At 34.9% G+C, this 21,607-nt stretch overlaps 1 protein-coding gene, 1 long non-coding RNA gene and 1 pseudogene across 2 annotated transcripts; 1 reads left to right on the top strand and 2 right to left on the bottom strand.

The window, feature by feature from the left end:
* Positions 1-1,046: 1,046 nt before the first annotated feature.
* The window catches only part of LOC121321651, a 40,011-nt pseudogene continuing 19,450 nt past the window's right edge, over positions 1,047-21,607 (bottom strand).
* On the top strand, positions 5,659-9,433 carry LOC121321800 (leucine-rich repeat-containing protein 18-like). The gene is made up of 2 exons (XM_041261015.1): positions 5,659-6,310; positions 8,273-9,433. Exon 2 carries the CDS (start codon positions 8,277-8,279, stop codon positions 9,042-9,044), a length of 768 nt encoding a protein of 255 aa, XP_041116949.1. The 5' UTR covers positions 5,659-6,310; positions 8,273-8,276; the 3' UTR covers positions 9,045-9,433.
* On the bottom strand, positions 14,888-21,548 carry LOC121321803. Its single transcript, XR_005950976.1, has 6 exons — positions 21,466-21,548; positions 21,044-21,174; positions 16,317-16,394; positions 15,874-16,022; positions 15,630-15,717; positions 14,888-15,053 (listed from the first exon to the last, which is right to left on the bottom strand). It is a non-coding gene; the product is annotated as an uncharacterized LOC121321803 (long non-coding RNA).

Below are 21,607 nucleotides of genomic sequence, written 5' to 3'. Positions count from 1 at the left end.
AACAATCAGGGAAAAAAAGGATACACACACACACACACAGAAGTGGCGCTCCTGTAATGCTGCTCTCTATACTGTACGTAAATATTTTCACTTGTAATAATTGCTATGAAAATAAAATGCTAGGTTCCTTGTGAAAATAAATATAGTACTCCATTGTATCTGCAAAATAGGATATATTTGTTTTAATGAATATATTTGTTTATTATGAATTCAAATAATATTGTTAGTTTCTTATGTTTTGTCATTTTTTCATCTTGGGTTCTTTTTTCTTATCTTTTACTTCTTTACTTTTTTTTCTTTCTTTGATTTCCTCTTTCTGTGTCAGTCCAAACACACACAGTTGCTACTTGGGACTACTTTGCTTTTTATAGTGTGTTCAATTGTTAAAGTTCCTGATTGCACCACTAAATAAACCTGGTTTCAGCAGATCTTAACACAGTGCTCAATTGTTTATTTTATTTAGTTCATCAGAATCACTTTGGCGAATTTGTTAATGATAACACCGGGGTGGTGTGGGGTGGGGGGCTTACGGGACAGTGTTCGTGGGTGGGGGGGTGGTTGGCCTTGTTTATGCCGACATGTGGCAATGGGGCTGGCACTAAATAACGCTGAAGGACATGTCTTCAGAATACCATTTTAGCGCAGTGAGATTTTTTTACATCTCTGCCCCATTTTTGTGCCACAGAATCAGGGGCAGCGCCGTTTGCACGTGCACTCGCATTTGCGCTGTGATCAGAATACAATGCTGAGTGTTTAACGTAAGTCTGCTCCTTCATATTTTAAATAGATATTAATAAAAAAAGTCTCCCTGTCAAGCGCCACAAAACATTTAGAAAAAAATGTGTGCCTGCGCTTTTAATACAGGTCAGCGATTTTGGAATGAGACCTGTTTCTGTTTTAGACGCAGTTCAACCATTACATTGTTGTCCCTACCATACGATGAAGTGAATGGTACGGCATGCAGTTTACCAAACCAAAATGACCAGGAAGTCCCTTTTGGATTGTATGACTTTTTATCATGCACAAAAATGTATTAATACATGTTATTAATTAAGAGTGTGGCAAAAGGGTGCATTATGGGCAGAGGTGTAATGGGTGCAGTAGTGGCACTGCAGAAACGCCTAGAATATAGAAAGATAATACAAGAGTTCATTGGTAATGCATAAGGCCATTGCAACTGCGCACAGAAAAACCCCAGCTGCAAAATCATATTGCTTTTTCATATTGTTTGTGCTGCCGTGATACTGTAATTATATGTTCAGTTTTATATTCATTTTCATACCTTCAGAGTTGACCCCCCCCCCCCCCCCCCATCCAGGAAATATTGTGTATTTTTTTTTCCACTAGTATTTCTCTCACTAGAGGGGTTTTTGTGTTAAATCCGTTTGACAAGTTGCAAACCTTATTAGTACAATACATCATTATTACAACAAAGTGGATTTTATTATGCATACGTCACAACATAGATAGGGGAGGAAGAGCCTGTCAATTAAGGCAATTAAAAATAGGGTCTTTTTCTTAAGCAAATGCCTCTATACATATTTCTATCAAATAAAATAAATATGCATTTTTTCCAAATTATATGTTTTTGTTCTTTACTTTTTAAGAAATTATTAAGAAACTAAAAATATTCCATTCAATAAACTAGCAGAAGGAAGGTGAATTAATGTAAAGCAGTATTTACCCTACCTCAGACACAATTGTTGCAATACATTCAAAATAATCTTTGTATCTGTTGTTCTTTTTAGAATATAAAGTACAATATGCAAAATCCAGGTGATTGAGATTTTTTTTTTTTTTTGTTAGGAAAACTATCCATCTGTAATTGGTTTGTTCCTATTTGCTGTGGAAGTCCATGCACAGCACCACTGGCCATGCTAAGCACAATGATCAATCAGTTTCACAGCAGCAATAAAAGACTACAATGTGATCTCGTCTAACGTGCAGCGTTTTGATTGACCAGTGATTTGTATTGTATGGACAAGTTCAAATGCTCATCATCGTCGTTTTCCACTTCTGTCTCGTTGAATAAATTTGGCTCGTCATTCTTCAGTTTGTGCTCCCATGGGCTTTGACAAATCTTGATAGGTTGTAGGACAAGAAAGATCCAATGTCTACAAAAGACGTGAAGATTTCAATTAAATGTGATCTGTTGCTACTGATTTCAGTGACAAAGGGAATGCTATTTATTGGAAACTCACACCAAAAACCAAACCTGATATAGAAAGGATTCAGACGCGGGTGGTATGTAGGACAGGGCTCGGCTTACGATTACTGTCATTTCATATGAATTGGGTTATATACACAATTTTATGAATTAGGTGTGTACATAAGAAATTAATGATTTACTATATATTTTGTAATTATGGATCTAGATTATTTTAGATCTTATTATATCACGGTACATCACATTCCTGGTACCTATTGTAAAGTGTTAAGTTACATGTATGACCACATTCTGGAAACCCTGAAGCATGTTGTGGGATAAATGTAGGAAAAATAGAAAAAGAGATTGCCTAGATGCAATCAGCAACCAATTTCCTAATTGAATTTTCCATTGGCAATACATGTGCTTATTATTATACCAAGTAATCTAATATATGCATTGAGAAAACTTTATGAAAAAAGCGACATCAAATGTTTTTTTTTTCATTAGAGTCTGCCATATCTCATCAGAAAACAAATATACAAAACAGGGGAGCAGTTTCAATGTGATTCTTTAAATAGAGCATTTATTTAAGACTCTTTATATAAAAGTCATAGATCAATAAATCTCCAGTGTTCTGAAATATTTCTTGGAGTGGGTGGCTTACAATTACTGCAGTCACATTAAATAAAATCCAAATGGAGGCTCCTTTTGGAAGTAGCTGACATAAATCATATTAAGAAGTCAAACAAGTTTTTCATCGCTCACCTCGGAATCATAATCAGCAATAATCCAGGGAAGGCAGGATACTGCATTAGGTCATTGCCAGCCAAGGTGTTTAGGTAGATGAGGTATTCAACATTACTCATGTTCCCTTTCTGCCACCAAAACAAGAGAGAAAAACAACCCAAGGATAAACCGGCCCTTTGAAAAAAGTGCTGCTGTTTGATTTACTATTAACTTACCTGCCATTTATGTAGTGCTGTCTTTTCTCCTCCTGCATTCTTTCTGAAAGGAAAATCAAAACTTGAAGAAACAACTTCCAAACCCATTAGAACAAATATTTTTGATATCTTTCATTTAGGCAGGTCAGTACTACTGTAGTTGGGTACAGTAGAAAAAATGTGCCACTCTAAATGAGGGGAACAGGCCATATATAATCTGTGGTTACATAAGTAATGCTTGACATTAGAGAAGTTGAAAGTGTAAACAGTAGACAGGTTTACATAAAATGAATGAATTCAATAGCATAAAATATTGAGAAAAAAATTACAATAATTACAATAACAAAAATAGTTTACAAAAAAATTAATAACCGCCACTCAATTGGGTATCAGTAAGTACTTTTTTTTTTTTTACAGCAGTCTATTTATTTCAAATAAACTTAGTTTTTCATTGTTGAATTAAGCTACATTATTGTATGTTTAGCTATTTAGTTTAGTAAACAGCACGTGTCTCATTATAACAGATTTACATAAAAAAAAAAAAAAAAAAACACTATTTGGTTGTAAGAAATGGAGTAACTTGTTCTCTGAATGTTATATATAAAATAATATTTTTAACTTTATTCTCGATAAATGTGTTCCGACATAATGATTATAGTATTCATGTTGTTAGTTTGATATGTCCCATAGCCACGGCAACAACAGTAAATGAACCACCTTGACTTACTGTAACTTTCAATATAATGTATATGGGACACACATTGACATTCATTTAGACTAGAATGAAAAATCATCTCTCATGAGACCATTTACTGCACATTAACTCATTTATATTGATACTTGGGGGGTAGAGTTGTTCAAAACAAATATTTCCTGTTAACAGATTTGAACTCAAAACTTAGCAGGGACTTCTGGTTGTCTTTGTCTTATTACTATCATCATGTAAGGGGAATATTTTTATGATATTTGCTCACAGTGGCAGATCCTAATACAACTTCCCTAAAATTTGCAATACTGCAATATTGCAGACTTTTTTCATCACATGTTATTGTATTTAGTGGTATACTGTAAGTAGGTATTTTGATCACTTCTGAAGAGCAAAAGGGGTGTATAGCACAGATATCTTACGAAGGCAGCATATTAATTCCCTTAGAATGGTTATAAAACACCAACTCCAGAGGAAGTGATTTTAACTAATTTATATGAATGCAAGATAAAACCTCAATCCAGGGTAAAGAACTCCCTCCAACAAGACATTTAAACACACAGAGTAATGTGCCCAGACTGAGTATTCTTAAAGATAATGTTCCTGTCCTTACACAGTTTCACCATCCCCAGTGAAATTTAAAACCAGAACTCGAATTTCATTCATCTGCAAGTTTCAGCATGTTGAGTTTGTCCCTTAATTAAGTATCAGTCCTTAGCTTAGTGTTTATACAGCAGTATCAAAAGAGAAGTGTTTTCCTTCCTAACAACTCCACTAGCATGTACATAATAACACATACAGCAAAGTAACAATTTTAAGAGACCAATGTGACAGGCTGGTCGGGGTAAGGAGACTCAGAGTCAGGAAGTGCAGGGAAAATAAAAGACGTTAATTAAACAAAATACATAAAACAAAAGGCATGATGGCCAAATAAAAAGAACAAACACAAAACACTACTAACAAGTTATAAACACAAAATATACACCAATAAGCCACTCACTCTCTCTCACTCAACCACTCTAGCAGAGAGAGAGAGTCACTCTAGCTCAGAGAGCAGAGAGGAAGTAGAGATCTCTCTCTCTCTCTCTCTCTCTCTCTCTCTCTCTCTCTCTCTCTCTCTCTCTCTCTCTCTCTCATACAGGTCTTTTCACTCTCACAAACAGTCACCAACTAACACGCCCAACTGCTCCCTTTTATACAGGCGCTGCAGCTAATTGGGTAATTCGCACCTCATCAGCTGCAGCACCTTTCATACATTCCTCACACATTCACTCAGATTCAGATCCTCACTTATTCACTCAGATCCACACAGAGACTCACATCCACTGTAAACATCACAAAAACACACAAAGCTGCACCCTGTCACAACCAACCATAGACTTCCCTTGCCTTTCCTTGTGTGTGTGTGTGTGTGTTATGTATCTATGGGTCTGGGCTCCCACACCAAATATTAATTACGTTTTGCATTTCAAATACATTCTTTTTGCAGTCTTTGTGAGTTAATGGGCCTATTCTTTGTGAGTTAATGGGCCTATTCAATTGATCTAAACATTAATGTTCATTTCATCACTAAATAAGACCCTTCCTGCTTTTGACCTGTTTAATAACAGCAATACACTAAATTAGAGAACCACAAGCACTGTGAGGTGTTAGATTTTCATAATATTTGGTAGAAGTGGCTGTATTTAAACTATGGGTCAATTCTGGATTCATTTTAGAAACTGTTTTTTTTTCCCTTTCTGGAAAAGCCATTCATTTATCAAAATAAGTTTGATTCTGTTTCAATTTTGTGTCATGCTTTTCAACAGATTTTTGTTTGTGGTATGTTTATAGCAAAACCCAGTAAAATGGCCTAGTAAAATACTAAAATAATATTACATGAATCAGGGCACAGTAAGTGGTATTTTGTTGACAATTGAAATAACAAGCAATCATTCACACTGTCATTGTCATTGTATTTAAAAAAAGAAATTCATAAATAAATTACAGAGGAACACACAATGAAAATTAAAACCTTTTTTTAGGGTCTCTGGTTTATGTGTTTACAATATTGTTTAAAAAAGGCTATCAGATAAATTTGCTACTCCAAACTTTTTTTTTTGTTTTTACAAGTATGCCACTGACATACAAATGCTCTCCAGGGCCCACAGATTTCTGTTTCCTAGCAACCAAGTTAAACAAGGAAGAGAGCAAAAGTAAAGCCGGGCTTGTTTTTGTTACTGACAATTTGCCTGGGAAATCGATTCTACAGTTAGTATTTTAATGCTTCATTTTAATTACTGATAAATATATGAAGACAAGAGCATGCAGTAAATCATTCCATGTTACTGTATTCTCCTGGTTTTTATTTACAAACCCTGTAGAAAGCCTTATTTATAATTCACAGAGTCAGAGAAGGAAGAATCCGGCACAATGACAGCCAGACTCGAGGAGATCATTCCAGACTTTTAATTTGGGATACTGAGAGGTTTACTCTCATTAATTCAGCTATAAAGTTCACTGAAGCAAATTCTGGTAAGAAACTGAAACTATTATAGTTACTTTCCTTATGTTTTTGTTTTAATAAGAAAAGTGTATTTTCTTATCTAGCAGAGTTTAAACTTTCAATTATATTTGCGCAAAAGAAGTAAACCTCTCAAGTTACACAATTGATCCAGGTAAGACTAAACTATAAAACAAATTAAAACCACTGCCTAATGACATTATATCCATAATTGAAATATTAAATGTTTTAACTTGTATTATTTTGAAGTTGCTGAGATAACAAGTAACTTAAATCAGCATTAAAATCAGAGTGTTTAGCTTGTAACATGGCAACAGAAACAGATCAGAAAATGAAACTATAGTAGATCATAACTAGACATAATCATAACTGAACAGTCATGGAAAACGCATCTCCCCTAGAGGTGTCAGTGTATAACTGTGTACAGTAGTTGTCTTAAACTGATCATTGTCAATGGTGGCATTTCCATCATACGTTAATTTGCAGTTTTATTTGGTCAGTTCTGAGAGGGCATCAGCAACTTGTTGGTATATACGTCGTTGCGCTGTTTTGGGTGATAGAGCTCATGACATCCAGTTCAACAACTATATTTATTAACGTGGAGGGAGGACAAGTGTTGTCTTCAGACATAGCTGGGCTAAAAAAAAAAAAAGGACGTGAATTAATTCAGTTACATTTAAGCAGCTCACTTGCTCTTCGTGTTTAACTTTAACATAGTTTTTACAGCAAGGGTATTCTCAAACAGCTGTTGTGCAGCAGTTCATTTAAACAAGGTTTCTTTTTTTTTTTTCTCCGTACTTGTGCGATATGCACTGGGCACCTAAAAGAGGTGAATTTCACAGTGACCCTCAATTTCCAGATTTCCTTGAAATCGCGATTTAGGTAGACCCCTAACTATAGCGGAGGGGCAAATACCTTATGTAGGTATTTCACATTTACATTTTGATGTATGTCTTGAGAGCTGCTGATCCAATTAAAACATGGTACAGACATTCCAAATTTGGTGTATTGGCAAAGTCCACAAGGTTTCGAGAATTTTATACTTGCATGGACGTTTACTTTTATACATTTTTCCATGTATTATTGTGGTAGTCAATAAGTTAATACGTTGAGTGTGGGGTTTTTCTTATTGTACAAGATACATTGCTTATATATATATATATATCTATCTATATATATATATATATATATATATATATATATAAAATCTTAAAACAAAATGCATATTGAACAACTCCATGCGGGTGGATTTATAAATTGTTTTGTATTCCAGATAATAGAAATTAGCTAAACTACATTAGTTTCTTTTGAGCTCCCTTTCATACTCCTGAATATGATTAATGAGTAGCCAAAGGGCCTGAAGGGCTTATAATGAAACCATTTTAATGGGGAGGTGTGTAGTACAGAAACCCATATCTCTTCCCAAACAATCATTTATCACAGCCCTGATTTTACTTCATGCTTTGAAGTCTATAGCGTGAAAGGAGCTAGAGATCAATCAGCTGTAACCCATCTTAGTTTCTGCTCACTTTCAAGATACATTAATTACTTCACTACCTATTGTATTGTTTATTAAACTTAATTAGGGAAATAGGTATGTTAGCATATCCTTAAAGGGTTATCGGGTGAATGAGCAGGACTGTAGGCTCTTTTTTATTCCCAAGAGTATAGGCTTTCTTTCAGACTGCCTACAGACATGCATCTCTCTCTCTATATAGATAGATAGATAGATATACATACATACATACTGCCAAATGCTTAATGACTTAAATAAAGTAACACAAAGCACCTGATAAAGGTTTACTGCAGTTTAACAGTCATATTTCTAAGCATGGTAAAACTTATTCAAGCATTGTTTAGGCAGGGCAGACATACACTTATTTATTTGTGTTTTTATTGCATTTTACATATTTTTTACACAAATCATCCTACATATTGTGGTAGGACTGTAAGCAACTCTTCTTTTTTTACAGGAAAATGGGCAAAGGAAAGAAAAAAGCAGGACCTAAAGGGAAAAAGATTACCCTTAAATTAGCCAAGAACTCATTAAGAATGACAGCTGATGGCAAACGTCGACTCGACCTCAGCAACATGGGCATTGCAACCTTCCCCAAATGTATTCTAAAACTGGCAGATGTAGAAGAGCTTGATCTCAGCAGAAACATGTTACAAAAGATTCCAGACTGCATTGAAAATTTTAAGAATCTACGTTGGCTGGATTTCCACAGCAACCAGATAGAAACACTTCCTGAGACCATTGGGCAACTTGAAAACCTATTTTACCTTAACCTTTGCAACAACAAACTTACAGCAGCTTCTCTTCCACTGCAGTTAGGCCAGCTGAAGAAATTGCGCCATCTCAACCTTGGAATGAATGGTTTTGAGTGCCTCCCATCAACTCTTGCTGCTCTGAAGGAGCTACAGGAACTGGGCCTGTTTGATAACCGACTGACTGGCCTGCCTGAAAATATTGCTAATCTTCCCAAGCTCATGAAGGTAAATGTGAAACGGAACCCGTTCCTTCAGGCTAGAGGTGAAGAGGACATTGACACCGTCCAGCGTTTAGAGTGTCTGTATCTAGTCAATGAAGATAGCCTGTGCAAGCCCTGCTTCAAGAAGTGCAAAGAAGAAAGAGATAAGTTAAACAAACTGAAGCACTTTGCCCCTTCTGCAAAGAAACTGACTTTCCCAGGTCTCCTTACCCCGAATTCCACAGCACAGGAAACCGAAGAAGAGTGGAGGTAAAAAAAATCCAACCCAGCTCTTCTCCATACTAGGCTAACAAAATGCATTCATTAAACACAGACATGTTGAGGTGTCTTTCCCCACTGTTTGCAATTTGCTATTCCCTTGGTAAATGGCAAGGGCTATTGCACTACGTGGAAAGCCAGGCTCACTGTTATCTGGTATTACACCACATATTGTAAAAACAGTAACATGATAGTGCTCAGACCTCACTGAGTCTTTTGACAGCAGCACATGCATTGCCTTTAATTTTAGAACTGGAAATCACAGGCCATTTAAACAAATATCAGAAGATGAAACTTGGAAATGGGAATGCCAATGAAGATGGGGCAAATAATTCTATAAATCACATGATTTAAAGAAATAAAACTGAACATTTAAAAATGATAATTACTGCAATGTACTTGTTTTAAAAAGATTATATTCAAAGTTTCTGTTTGTCTTTTTTTTGTAACAAAATACCCTGTTTTGAAGCAAGGTAAAGACAAAGGAATATACTTTACTAAAAGGAATATACTTTTTAACAGTATATAACTAGTACAAATATATTCAGACAATGTGCCCTTCTTGTTGCTTCAAAAGGCAGCCCTAAGTTTATTGTTGCTGTGCCAATTTGTTTTTAATATAATTTATAAAGGATAATTAAAAGCTGATTTATTGAACATTTATATGAATTATATTTTATTTTCATAAGTACACTTATCAATTGATGTAAATCTACTAACTGATTATCAATATCAGACAATTCAAAACTATACAACTGAATATTAAATTCAACTCAAAATTCAGGTTTTAGATTCTAATATTTTATACATTTCAAAAGACTACACTGCAATTGTTTGATATAATTGCATTACCAGCACCAGCAGTGCTTTTGAAAAGCAAAGATGAATTAGTAAGCTGGTTTTACTGTACACTACAGTAGGCATCCTATCAACAGCTCTGTGGAAGGATGCTCAATTACAGATACTAATATTTAATATCACTTATTGCATACTCAACATAAGAGAGCTTTTTCTAGTTTTTTTTTTTTTAAACAAATACGAGGAATCCACCACATCTGTACATCTCATAACACATATAAATCATACATTTTTTTATAAAGATTTTTTTTTTTTTTTTTTTACAATATTATTAAATATATTCAAATTACATTGATGCAAATTTTAGCTCAGATGCAAAGTGTGCATCAGTTTAAAAAATAATAAACTGCAGGATTAATTATTAATAAAGGAACACATTTGGAGTTGGACACCGAAATACTAGACGGATGGTGCTAACTGTGCCCAGAAGCCAATTACCAAACAGTCCTGTTGCTATTGAAGCACTTGTAATGGTGCTTGCCTTCTTCATAATTGGTTGCAAAGCATGTGTTATACAAGCCATGTATCAATATAACAACCTGATCATTATTTTGATAAGACGTTACATCAGAAAAAAATATCAATTTATAGAGCTCCAAATGATTAACTGCCCAAACCAATTACATTTTTTTGTTAAATTATCAGGGGACATGCACGATTCTTTACCATTACAGTACACTGCAAGCTGATCATGTATTGACATACTCATTGTCTCTTTTGTGTTAAGGAATAACCTAGTGGCTCCTACCATACATTAATAATGGCTTCTGTGACCCCTTTCCCTTTTAATGAATGTACAGCAGAGCAAAACCTAAAAGTAAAAGGAGAAAATCAATCTCACTATTCAAGGCATGGACAACAGAAATTGACAATGGAAACTATTTTAGTGCTCTCTGACTTCACTTTTTAAAAGCTTTCATTTGATCTTTGTTCTGAAACACCAGAAACTTGGATGCTCCACATCTCATAAATATTTCAAGTGTGCTGTCTTACAATGTTAAAAAAAAAAAGAAGACAATACATAAGCATGCAACTTTGTTTTTCTATTAAGTAACAAGATAATAGCTAGGTGTTAATTTACAAAACATTTCACAAGCATGCAGTAGATCATCGGAATGGCAATACAACATGAATAATGGGAAATGAGTAAGAAATGTTTCAACTAGTTCTCCACCACAAATACAATTTCCTATTGATACACAGCCTTACCTGAAGGAGAAAATGCATGTAATGCGCTTCTTGAACTTCCTGGAGCAAGTAGGATTCTCACCAGGTTTCTCCTTGTTAAATATGTTGCAAATGAAGGAATCGATAATTCTGAAACAGGAAGGGGCCTTTATTTTAGAACATAAAAAGAACATAAGAACATAAGAAAGTTTACAAACGAGAGGAGGCCATTCGGCCCATCATGCTCGTTTGGTTGTTAGTAGCTTATTGATCCCAGAATCTCATCAAGCAGCTTCTTGAAGGATCCCAGGGTGTCTGCTTCAACAGCATTACTGGGGAGTTGATTCCAGACCCTCACTATTCTCTGCGTAAAAAAGTGCCTCCTATTTTCTGTTCTGAATGCCCCTTTGTCTAATCTCCATTTGTGACCCCTGGTCCTTGTTTCTTTTTTCAGGTCGAAAAAGTTCCTTGGGTCGACACTGTAAATTCCTTGACATGCCTTTTAAACACGGAATAATTCTGGTCGCTCTTCTTTGCACTCTTTCTAGAGCAGCAATATCCTTTTTGTAGCAAGGTGACCAGAACTGAACACAATATTCAAGATGAGGTCTTATTAATGCACTGTACACTTCCCTTGAACGTTACTTCCCTTTTTAAAAAACTGTACTTCAATCTGCACGTGTTTTCAGACCAATAAGAAACCCTAGTTCATTTTAGTTTTCCAGAAATAAAAAGGTTAAAAGCTCTGAAACAGTGGTGATGTTAGCCCATAGGAGGCACAAAGCAACAATCCCCACCCCACTTTAAATGTATAAAGCTATTGAAAATAATATAAACTGTCTTTTATTTTCCTACAAACTAAATACATATATTATTAAATACATTTTAAACAGTAACATGCTCATTGACACAGTGTGTGTGCAGCAGTCAATTCCAATATCTGCTGTGATGTAACTATATATATATATATATATATATATATATATATATATATATATATATATATATATATATATATATATAATTTTTTTTTGTAATAAATCGTGTTTTTGCATCGTTGATGAAAACAACATATTTTATATGCCATTTATATGTTTTTTGTTTGTTTGTTTGTTTTTTTAATAATACAACTGTAATATTACCTGGAAGGTTGGTGTTTTTTTTTTTTTTTTATAATAAACTTCTCTTGATTCAGACATTGTAAAGTTTTCACAGATGTAGAAATCAGCTTTTCCAAATAGCAGAACCCCTTCTGATATGACATGTCCTTTAACAATTACCATAGATAACGTCATGCTGACCTAAACAGAACAAACATATTTATACATATAGTGCTCATAATTTAAAAAGTAAATGAAAATCTATTAAAATAAACTAAAAGGAACATTAACATGTTGGCTGCACATCTGAAGAAAATCATTTTACATACATGTACTTTATAATTCAAAGCTTTAGAAATGCAGATAGTAAATCATCTGTTTAAATGTGTTACTGTGCTGCTTATCCAAAATCCTGTACAAGTCAATGTAACTGATGGTACTTTAATTATTTAATTTAGTGCACCCTTCTCCCTGGGGAACTGCTCTGGATAACCCCAAGGTCACAGTGGCTGCAGTCTAACAGTCCTCTGTTACACAGGACAGTGCACACTGACAAGATTCGCATTACAGGCTCTTACCTCCCTCATTCTTATGGGACAAAATTATTGATCACAAAAAAAATGTCTTTTGACAATTCACCTATCTAAAATCGGGAAAAGGATCAACAAAATCCACCATTTTCCTGCAACGTTTTAACAGCTATTAAATGACAATGTAATTAACCCACATGTTTTACTGAACTACAAGTAGAGCTTTCAATAACCTGTGTATTGTAAGGCCTTTTCCATTTTTGCTTACATTAATCTGCACACAATATGAATAATAAGCTCTAAAAAATGAACTGACTGGGTCAACTAGACAGGAGGCAAAGGGGTATGCACACACACACAACAAGAATGCCCCATGCATGGCTAACTGTATTGTTCTTATTCATTTCAAAAGAACAAACCTGCACCTGTGCCTTCATCTATCATCAACCTAGCTTAAACCCCACAGGACTGAAATACCCAAACCATATGGGGTACCAGCATACAGGCAGGCGTTTGCAATTAATACAAATCAAATAAACCTTCCCTTTCAGTAAACACTTTGAGGCCACAGTAAAAAAAAAAAGACCTCTGTGTTTATTACAAGAATTAATCAATGACATGCACACAATAGAAAAGTGATAATTGAATAGTGGCTTTGGATCTCCAATAGATACTTTGTTGTATAACCTTGTTTTTAAACATATGCAAAATCACATTTGCTTTTTAAAATTGGGCACCCATATACATGCATTATATTTATATGTCAGTCTGGTCAACCAGACACTTGGTATTGGCTGATGGGTTACCATGGTTTTGCTCTGGTCTCTCTATTAATGTTAAGTCAAGGAATTCTTCAATTAATCATAATTCACTAGAATCACAATCTGGAACAAAATCTATGTATTTGATCACCTCATTTCACACAGCAACTTGTTTAGTGGATCTCTTAAATGGTTGAGAAATATACTGTATATAAGGTAATATCCATCCATCCATCCATTATCTGTAACCGCTAAATCGGGTCGCGGTGAGGCAGAACCTAACCCGGCAGACACAGCGCGTAAGGTAGGACAACACCCTGGATGGGACACCAGTCCATCGCAGGACAACTAAGGGGCAATTTAGAGAGGCCAATCCACCTAGCCAGCATGTCTTTTGATTGTGGGAGGAAAACAGAGTAGAGAAAACCCACGTGAACACGGGGAAAACATGCAAACTCCACATAGACAGAACCCTGAGGACCCAGGACACTGGAGCTGTGAGGCAGCAGCGCTAACCACCGCGCCACCATGACGCCCTATATGGTAATATACTATGTGGAACTTAGCAACTGTATTCTGGTTCTAAGATTAATATACTTCACACAGTAATCAGACATTCTGCAAGAACATATTAATATTTGCAGGTTGTCATATTTATATGTATTTCTTTTCAGAAATATCAAGTATTGTACAAAACAGCTTGAACTGCGATCCTACATTAATAAGCATGAAGGGAATTATTTATATGACAGACAACACAGCAGGACCAAAAAACTCTACATGAATACAAGACAGCTGACATCACCCCCCATTGTTATTAATAATACAGTGCTCATGCCACATTTGCACAATCATACAAGTGGTATAACAGGTTGCAGATTGTAAAGATGTTTCACAATTTTAAAAATACCTCTCCATAATAATGCAAGATAAAAACTGACATTGTTAAAACGTTATAAAATTATATATTTGTATTACTTATAAAAGATTATCAAGCTTCAGGCCTGCATTTGGCCTATGTTTGGCGTAAAAAAAAAAAAAATGAAGTTCTGGAAAAATAGAAACATTTACATTTACAGTAGACTTTCAGCTCGTCTGGATAAAAAAACAAGCATGTCTACAGTTCTTTACTGACACTTTTTTGTTAAAGTTAAATGTTGGTTTCTACGAGAGAAAAAAAGCATCAGCTAGTATTTCAGATGATACAATAAAGAACCAACATAGAACAGCCTTAAAAATATAATCTTGCTGTTCATTTTTACTTTGGCAAAAAATGACAACATTTACTGCAGGTATGTGTTTGGTGTGTGACTGCTGACAGCCAATAAGCACAGTGTAAATGCTTTGATTTGGCAGTTGAATGAAAGGAACTCATAGTCATGGTGATATGAAGTATCTTCCACAGAGACAGCATTGCTTACCTCTCCCGCCTCTGATATCTCCTGAAGAATGACTTGTGTTTCCATACATTGCTCAGAGAAGTCATCAGAATGAAAAGTTTCATTCAAGGAAGATAAAAAGGTTAGCTGGCTGCAGTCAAGTCCGTTTTCATCCACTTCTATCCCCAGCACATCCACATCACTTGCTTCTAGAATGTAAACAGTTACTACTGGAAGGTTTTATGGAGAACATCAATCCACAAATGTGTCAATCTGTTTCTGCTTAGTTGTAAACTGGGTTGGCTGCAGCTGCATGAAAGGGACATTGGCTATAATGTAAAGTCTAAAGGTTTCCTGGACTGGATTACATCAACATGCTGGCAGTGTCATTGCCATTATAAAGTACAGTGTGGCAGGGCAAAAGCCCTACATGTAAATAGTGTGTTTGTGTATGTAATATATATAGGGTTGGCAGGGAGGGGGTTGATCTGAGAATGGCTGGAGCCTTAATTGAATGATTGATGGTTAATTAGGCTCCAGCCACATGGGCTATAAGGAAGGAAAAATCCTTTGTTACAGGTTGGTGTGGAGGTCAGCGTAACATGTGTTGAACTGATCTGTGCTGTGCTGTATTGTGGATACTCTGTGTACTGATCAGTGAAGGTGAATACAAGTTTTTGTACAGTAGTGTTTTGTTTAAACCTTTTATTCGCAAACAAAACATTATAAGCAAAACATATTTGAATAATCTGTTGGGGTATAAAGAAAAATAAAATATTATTTACCTGCTTTTAATCCACTGCCCTCGATCATCCCTTGACTCTCTTCAGTAGGATTAAACTTGAAATACAATCCTTTGCTGGTTGCTTGGTACTACAGAAAAGCAGCATGTCAGAAGCAAAATCACTGTTACCTGTAGACATGTGCAATTCAAGTACATTATTAATGTCATTAAATTGAGAATTGCCATTTATAATATAAACGAGAATCATTTAAGTTCAAACAATGGAATGTTACCTCTCTTCCCACCTTATTTTGTTATCTGGGTTCCCCCTGTGCGGGATCCTGACTCCACCCCAACGCGAGAAAGACTCCTTTTTCTGGACCAAATAATCCCCTTTCCCAATAAGTTGTTGCTCTATCTTCACCCACTGTTTGGAAGTCCTGTTATTTTCGCACTGTAGCATTTATGGATAGTAACCCAAACAGAGAGATCCATTGATTTATTAGGGCAAAAACTGTGCATTTGAATTATGTATACTGGTATATCCCCATAAGATTAAATTAAAGATTGATACCAAATTAAATCTCTCTCTCTCTATATGTATATATATATATATATACACACACACACACACGCACGCACGCACGCACGCACGCACACACACTACTACTACTTATATGTATTAATTACTTCTTGTTTTACAGACCGATCGAAGATTACTCAATTAAAAAGTAGTATGTCAAATTACCTGAATGTGATTTTTATAAATTACTGCAAACATTTCCTGGTCAGTCTTTCTGTGTACATCCATACATGTCAGAAATGCCTAAAAAAATGTAAACTACATATTACAACTCACAAAAGAGAATGGTTTTCCCTCCTGACTATTAAAGTACCTAAGAAACGATCTACTAACAACACCATATGCATAGATATGGTGCAGTAGATACTGTAGAAAACACAGTTCACATTATTTTTTTAATTGTAACAATAAAAAATACATATTTAATACAAAAAATTTCTTTCTCCAAAACATAATTCAAGCTTTTAAGCCAGTCAGGGCCCTGAAGAATTCTCCTTGTTAATTAAAAAGATACCCAGCAATTAAGGTTGGTCCTACTGTTACTTATAATACATTTTCCGTTTCATTTTGGGTATCAGTAATGTGTTCATTTTATTTTATTTATTTGTTTGTCAGTTAGCTCAGTAGTTATATGATGTTTCATTGCTGCCAATGTAACCATGCACATTCACCTGGGAACCACATAGGAAGATTAGATTAGATTAGATTTTAGTTTTTTTGTTGTTTTCAGCATTGAAGAGAAATTAAAAAATAAAACAGAATGGTTTACAGTAGTTTGCATTTAATGAGAAAAAGATCATGAATACCTCTAGATATTGTGCAGCGGTATACAATATTTGCTGTTGTTTAATTGTAGCGACTGTACAACTGAAACACAATTGCAGCTATAGTACATTTTTACTGCCTGGTCCTGTTTGTTTTAATGGCTTAGTTTATATGACATTTAAAATTATCTCTCTGTATATAATGACTAACATATAACATAGCAAGGACATATCAGGCACATTTCTCACATTATAGGAAATGCGTGGCTAAACAATGAGACAGCTAAAAAGGGTGGGTACATTCCAGCACTGAAGATCTCGTTCGGAGCCTCTCACAACTTTCTAAAAAGGTATTACCAAAATAGCATGGCAAAAAGGTGAGACTTATTTTTACTTTTGCATGTAAACCAAGCCAATGTTATAGATAGGAAGAAACAATTTTAAAAAAGAAGAAAATTATCTTCACAAAATGTCCCATTTCTCAAAAAGAAAGTGCAAATTCCTTTTTGATTATTCTAATAATTGTTTTTATTGTTTATATAATAACCAACTATCCATTTGTTTGCATTAAATTTAAATTGCATTTACTGGGCAAATCACTGTGGATCCTAATGCAATTGTTTTCAGTGTGCTATAATTAAGTTAAACTATAATATCTACACAGTGCTAGATGGCTTTTGGCTGCTCGCCAGGGCTGATGCCCTGCTGATATATTAAACTGATTGGCATTACCCAGCAGGAAGCTCCTGAACTACACTGGAAATGGGGTTATATTTTGTTTGCTTAAAGGATCATTAAGCCAATGATCACAGTGGTGTCCTCACAAAACTAGTCTGCAATCCACATGAAACTGCTATAAGGGCTGACCTAGAAAGCACATTTTGTCTACTTCAGGGAAAGCCACTTAACAATGTGCCTCCTATTTAACATTTGTGTAGACAGTTGTTAGTGTTATATGAACTATTTAAAAAAAAGCTTTTTTTTTTTTTTAACTTACTTTGAAATGCAAAGAAAAGTATGAGGTGGTCATTTCCTACAGTGCTCTCTGGAGTCAAAACATGAATTTTACCAGTATTTGAATATACAGCAGCAGGTAGCACTTTAGAGATTGATAATCCCTATCAATAAATACAAAGATGTACCATAATAAAAACATAAGCAAAGCATAATAAAGGATAGTGAACAGCCGGAGGTGTATGATAAAGCATATTCAAAACCATGGCAAACTACAATAAACTTATAGGGAAAAGCATTGGAAAATTGCAAAACAAATGTGTACATTTACCTTAGTAAACTTGTATAATGTCTAGCCCTGATATACTTTGGATTACCTAAGAACAAATGCTATTTTTCATTTTGTGATGTTTGATTCGCGTATGTCCAAAACAAATAGCATTCTTTAATACTGGAGGTAGATGACACCTGTACAAGGAAGGTATATTACATTCAGGAATATATATCACATTCAGGGCTGATGTCTACCCAGTCTGTCAATGTAAACTTGTGTTTGTTTTTGAAAACAGACGTAATTACATTCACAACCTCTCTGTACTGTAGTTGTGATGAAGACAGTGATCAGTAATTGGCCCTTATTAGACCTGCACAGACACACAATGAGAAATAGCAAGAAACAGACAGAACACCTCATAGCCATGAAACAAAGGCTAGGGGAAAAGAATGGTGGAACTATACTTTATGAGCAAAAGGAAGCTTTAATTGGAGTGTCTGCACTCTACTGCCCAGAGTAGACTCCACTAATTGTGTTAATTAGCAGAAGCTGGGTCTTCTCCATTAACCTCCATGGTGGCAACCTTTTAGCTTGCTTTTATCGGCATTTTGTTCACTATTTACAGTGTGTGAAAATAAAATTTTCTCTGACAAATGCTTTCTACACTTCAAGACTTCCTGACCCCTTTCATTCCCATAAAAAAAAAGATAAAAAACAAACTGGGTAATTTTAAATTCAGAAGTTTATCATTTGTTTGCAAGATACTGTAAATTGCATAAAGATTGCAGGCAAATCCTTGAAGAACAAAAAAGCTCTAATCATAAACCATAGGGATTACGGATTGTTATTCATAAAATCTCTGTTCATTCTCAAACACAACTCTACCTTAGAAGAATATTTACAAACACGCCATTTAAATAAACAGTTAAGTCTTGCAAGTATTTATAGTCACTAGACCATAAGTGATAAATCAATGTAATCTGCTATTGCTTGTTAAGAAACAGAAAACAAACAAAAAACCTCCCCTCACATTACATTCTATAGATGTGAAATACTGTATTTACATATTGTAATCTGACCCTGCACAAAATTTACATGGAAACATAAATTATTAACTTTAATATTACATTTGATCTTTAGCTACAAAACATACCAATACTGTATAAACCCTATTCTATCATTGCACTGCTATAAAAGCAACATTCCAGGAGTAACTTTATACCTCGTACACTGTGCCTCAAACACTTATGTTAGCTACCAAGCAACCCTGCTCATTATTAAAAACATTCATGTATGATATTTACCATTAATAAAGTCCTATATAAAATAAAAAGTAAATTGTTGCCTATAAGCATTTTGAATAACATCGTCCCTGCAATTCAATAACATCGTCCCTGCAATTAACATCATGCTAATTTACATTTTAATTACTTCCCAAGAAATCAGTACTTTGTTGACAATACAACATAATGTCAACTTCATGGTGTGCTGTTGGTGAATGCTTAATGAACTTAATTTGATAATTAGTTATGTTAATTATCTTCCTAATATTATGCAAATAATACATTCAGTATCAGAATAAAAAAAGCTTCAAGGTTTACACTAGAAGAACTACAGGGACACTTTCTGTGGGTGGTAAAGCATCCACCTGTCTTGTCTCACCTTGTACTGGCATGGGAGAAGTGCATTATCTTCATGTTATAAGTGTTCATTACTAATATTATTATTATTCAAGGGTTTATTTCTTAATATTGTGAAGACCCAGATCGTACTATGAATGTACTGAACAGTAGGGCAAATAAATAATGAGCCTGACACCTCTGTCCAACCTGCTGTAGTGATGAACTGGTCATTCTTTAAATATGATGAAAGTTGCAGTATAAGAATGAAAATGATCAAAACCATAACCCCTTTGTAACACTTTTAGCATTTGAGAACATCAATAATCTATAAGAAGAGCCTTTAAATCAAGTAAAGTAGAAAATAAGGATATTTGGCATAAATGTGCCTTAATCCATGTTTTTTAAATTTCTTTTTAAATGTTCTGTCTGAGTGCAACACCAACAGGATGCAAATTCCACTTGTGTTTCAAAGAGGGACAATTTATCACAGGCTTTGATAGGCTGTCATTGCACGATATGATAAGGAATAACACAAAATGAATAATGTTTTCAACAGATTGGGACTTTTATAATTACAGCCTCCTTTTGTCACCACACAGAGACAGCAGTTGCAGAAACCCCAATTTCATGCACTCGTGCCTGAATAATATCTCTGTGCTTCCTTTTCCAGATGGCAACGTTTCCACTGGAGGAACTAATGATGTGGGCACATTTAGAGGAAAAAAAACAAAACAATAAAAAAAGAGTCTTTAACCTTCAACAGAAAAAAACATGTTCTACAAAATGTTCCTTGGGATAAATTAACAAATATCAATTACTTTGCTCACTGAGGTGTAATCAGCTGTAATAATCCAAATTAATTAAAAAAAAATAATGAAACAGACCCCAGGGCGAATTGCCCATACTCTGTGGTATGACGTCACAGCCTACATATGTACCTGTGAATGAGTTTTCACTATGCTAATAACCCCTGCGTCTGGGGGAAAATGAACTTGCATTACAAAAAAAAACAAAAAAAAACAATCAAAGAGTGATTTTCTGAATACAAACAATCTTGCAAGCTTCTTATAAATCAGCGTTGATGAAATGGCCTCATTACTTGCTTGATTGAAACGGTGTCATTCATAATAAATGTGCGCTTGTATTAAAAACAACAAAAAATACACAACAAAATCCCCTAGCTTGGTAGAACTGCGTGTAACTAGTTGCATGTGTTAATATTTCACATTATAAAATACAATTTAAAAATAAAAACAAATAACAATGATCTGGCCTCACCTCAACAGTGCACTCGGTGTCCTATTCAAACCTCTTGTCTGCTGTCCACATTGCTGTTGCAAGGGAGCTGCTGGGTTTCCCTTGCTGGCTATGCACTGCCATGACTTTAGCTAATTTCTTCTTTCGAGAAGCTGAGATAAAAAGTACATAAAAACACACTTTAAAAGTAAGTCCACACAACAAATGGATGCAGTTCACTAAGGTACAATCAATACCTTTGTTAGGAAATGAAATGTGTACTTTACAGTTAACAGTAAACATGTGCAAAATGTGATTCAAATTTTATCTTCATAAATGTAACACAACCTTTAGGTTTCTGAATCATGTGTGTCTCTCCATAAGCGAGGTAGGTTAGTTTGCAGATGCATGAAAGCATGAATTGGTAATTCAACTTTTTTTTATGCTACAAAAATGGCACAAACCTATAAACTGCTGCCAAGCTTTGCTTGCTGTTTCTTCCCAAACAGGTAATTTCAGAAATATTCACGCCACCCTTTGAATTCCCCTGCTTTACTAACAGATCAATCTTGTAGATATCTTCTAGAGAGCGTCTTCTCTCGGACA

The sequence above is a fragment of the Polyodon spathula genome, chromosome 10 (assembly GCF_017654505.1).
Source record: "Polyodon spathula isolate WHYD16114869_AA chromosome 10, ASM1765450v1, whole genome shotgun sequence".
In the NCBI taxonomy this organism is placed as follows: Eukaryota; Metazoa; Chordata; class Actinopteri; order Acipenseriformes; family Polyodontidae; genus Polyodon; species Polyodon spathula.
This window is presented reverse-complemented; position numbering and strand designations above follow the sequence as displayed.

Excerpts from the sequence above, each read along its gene's own strand:
- LOC121321800 (XM_041261015.1), top strand. The coding sequence starts at position 8,277 with ATGGGCAAAGGAAAGAAAAAAGCAGGACCTAAAGGGAAAAAGATTACC.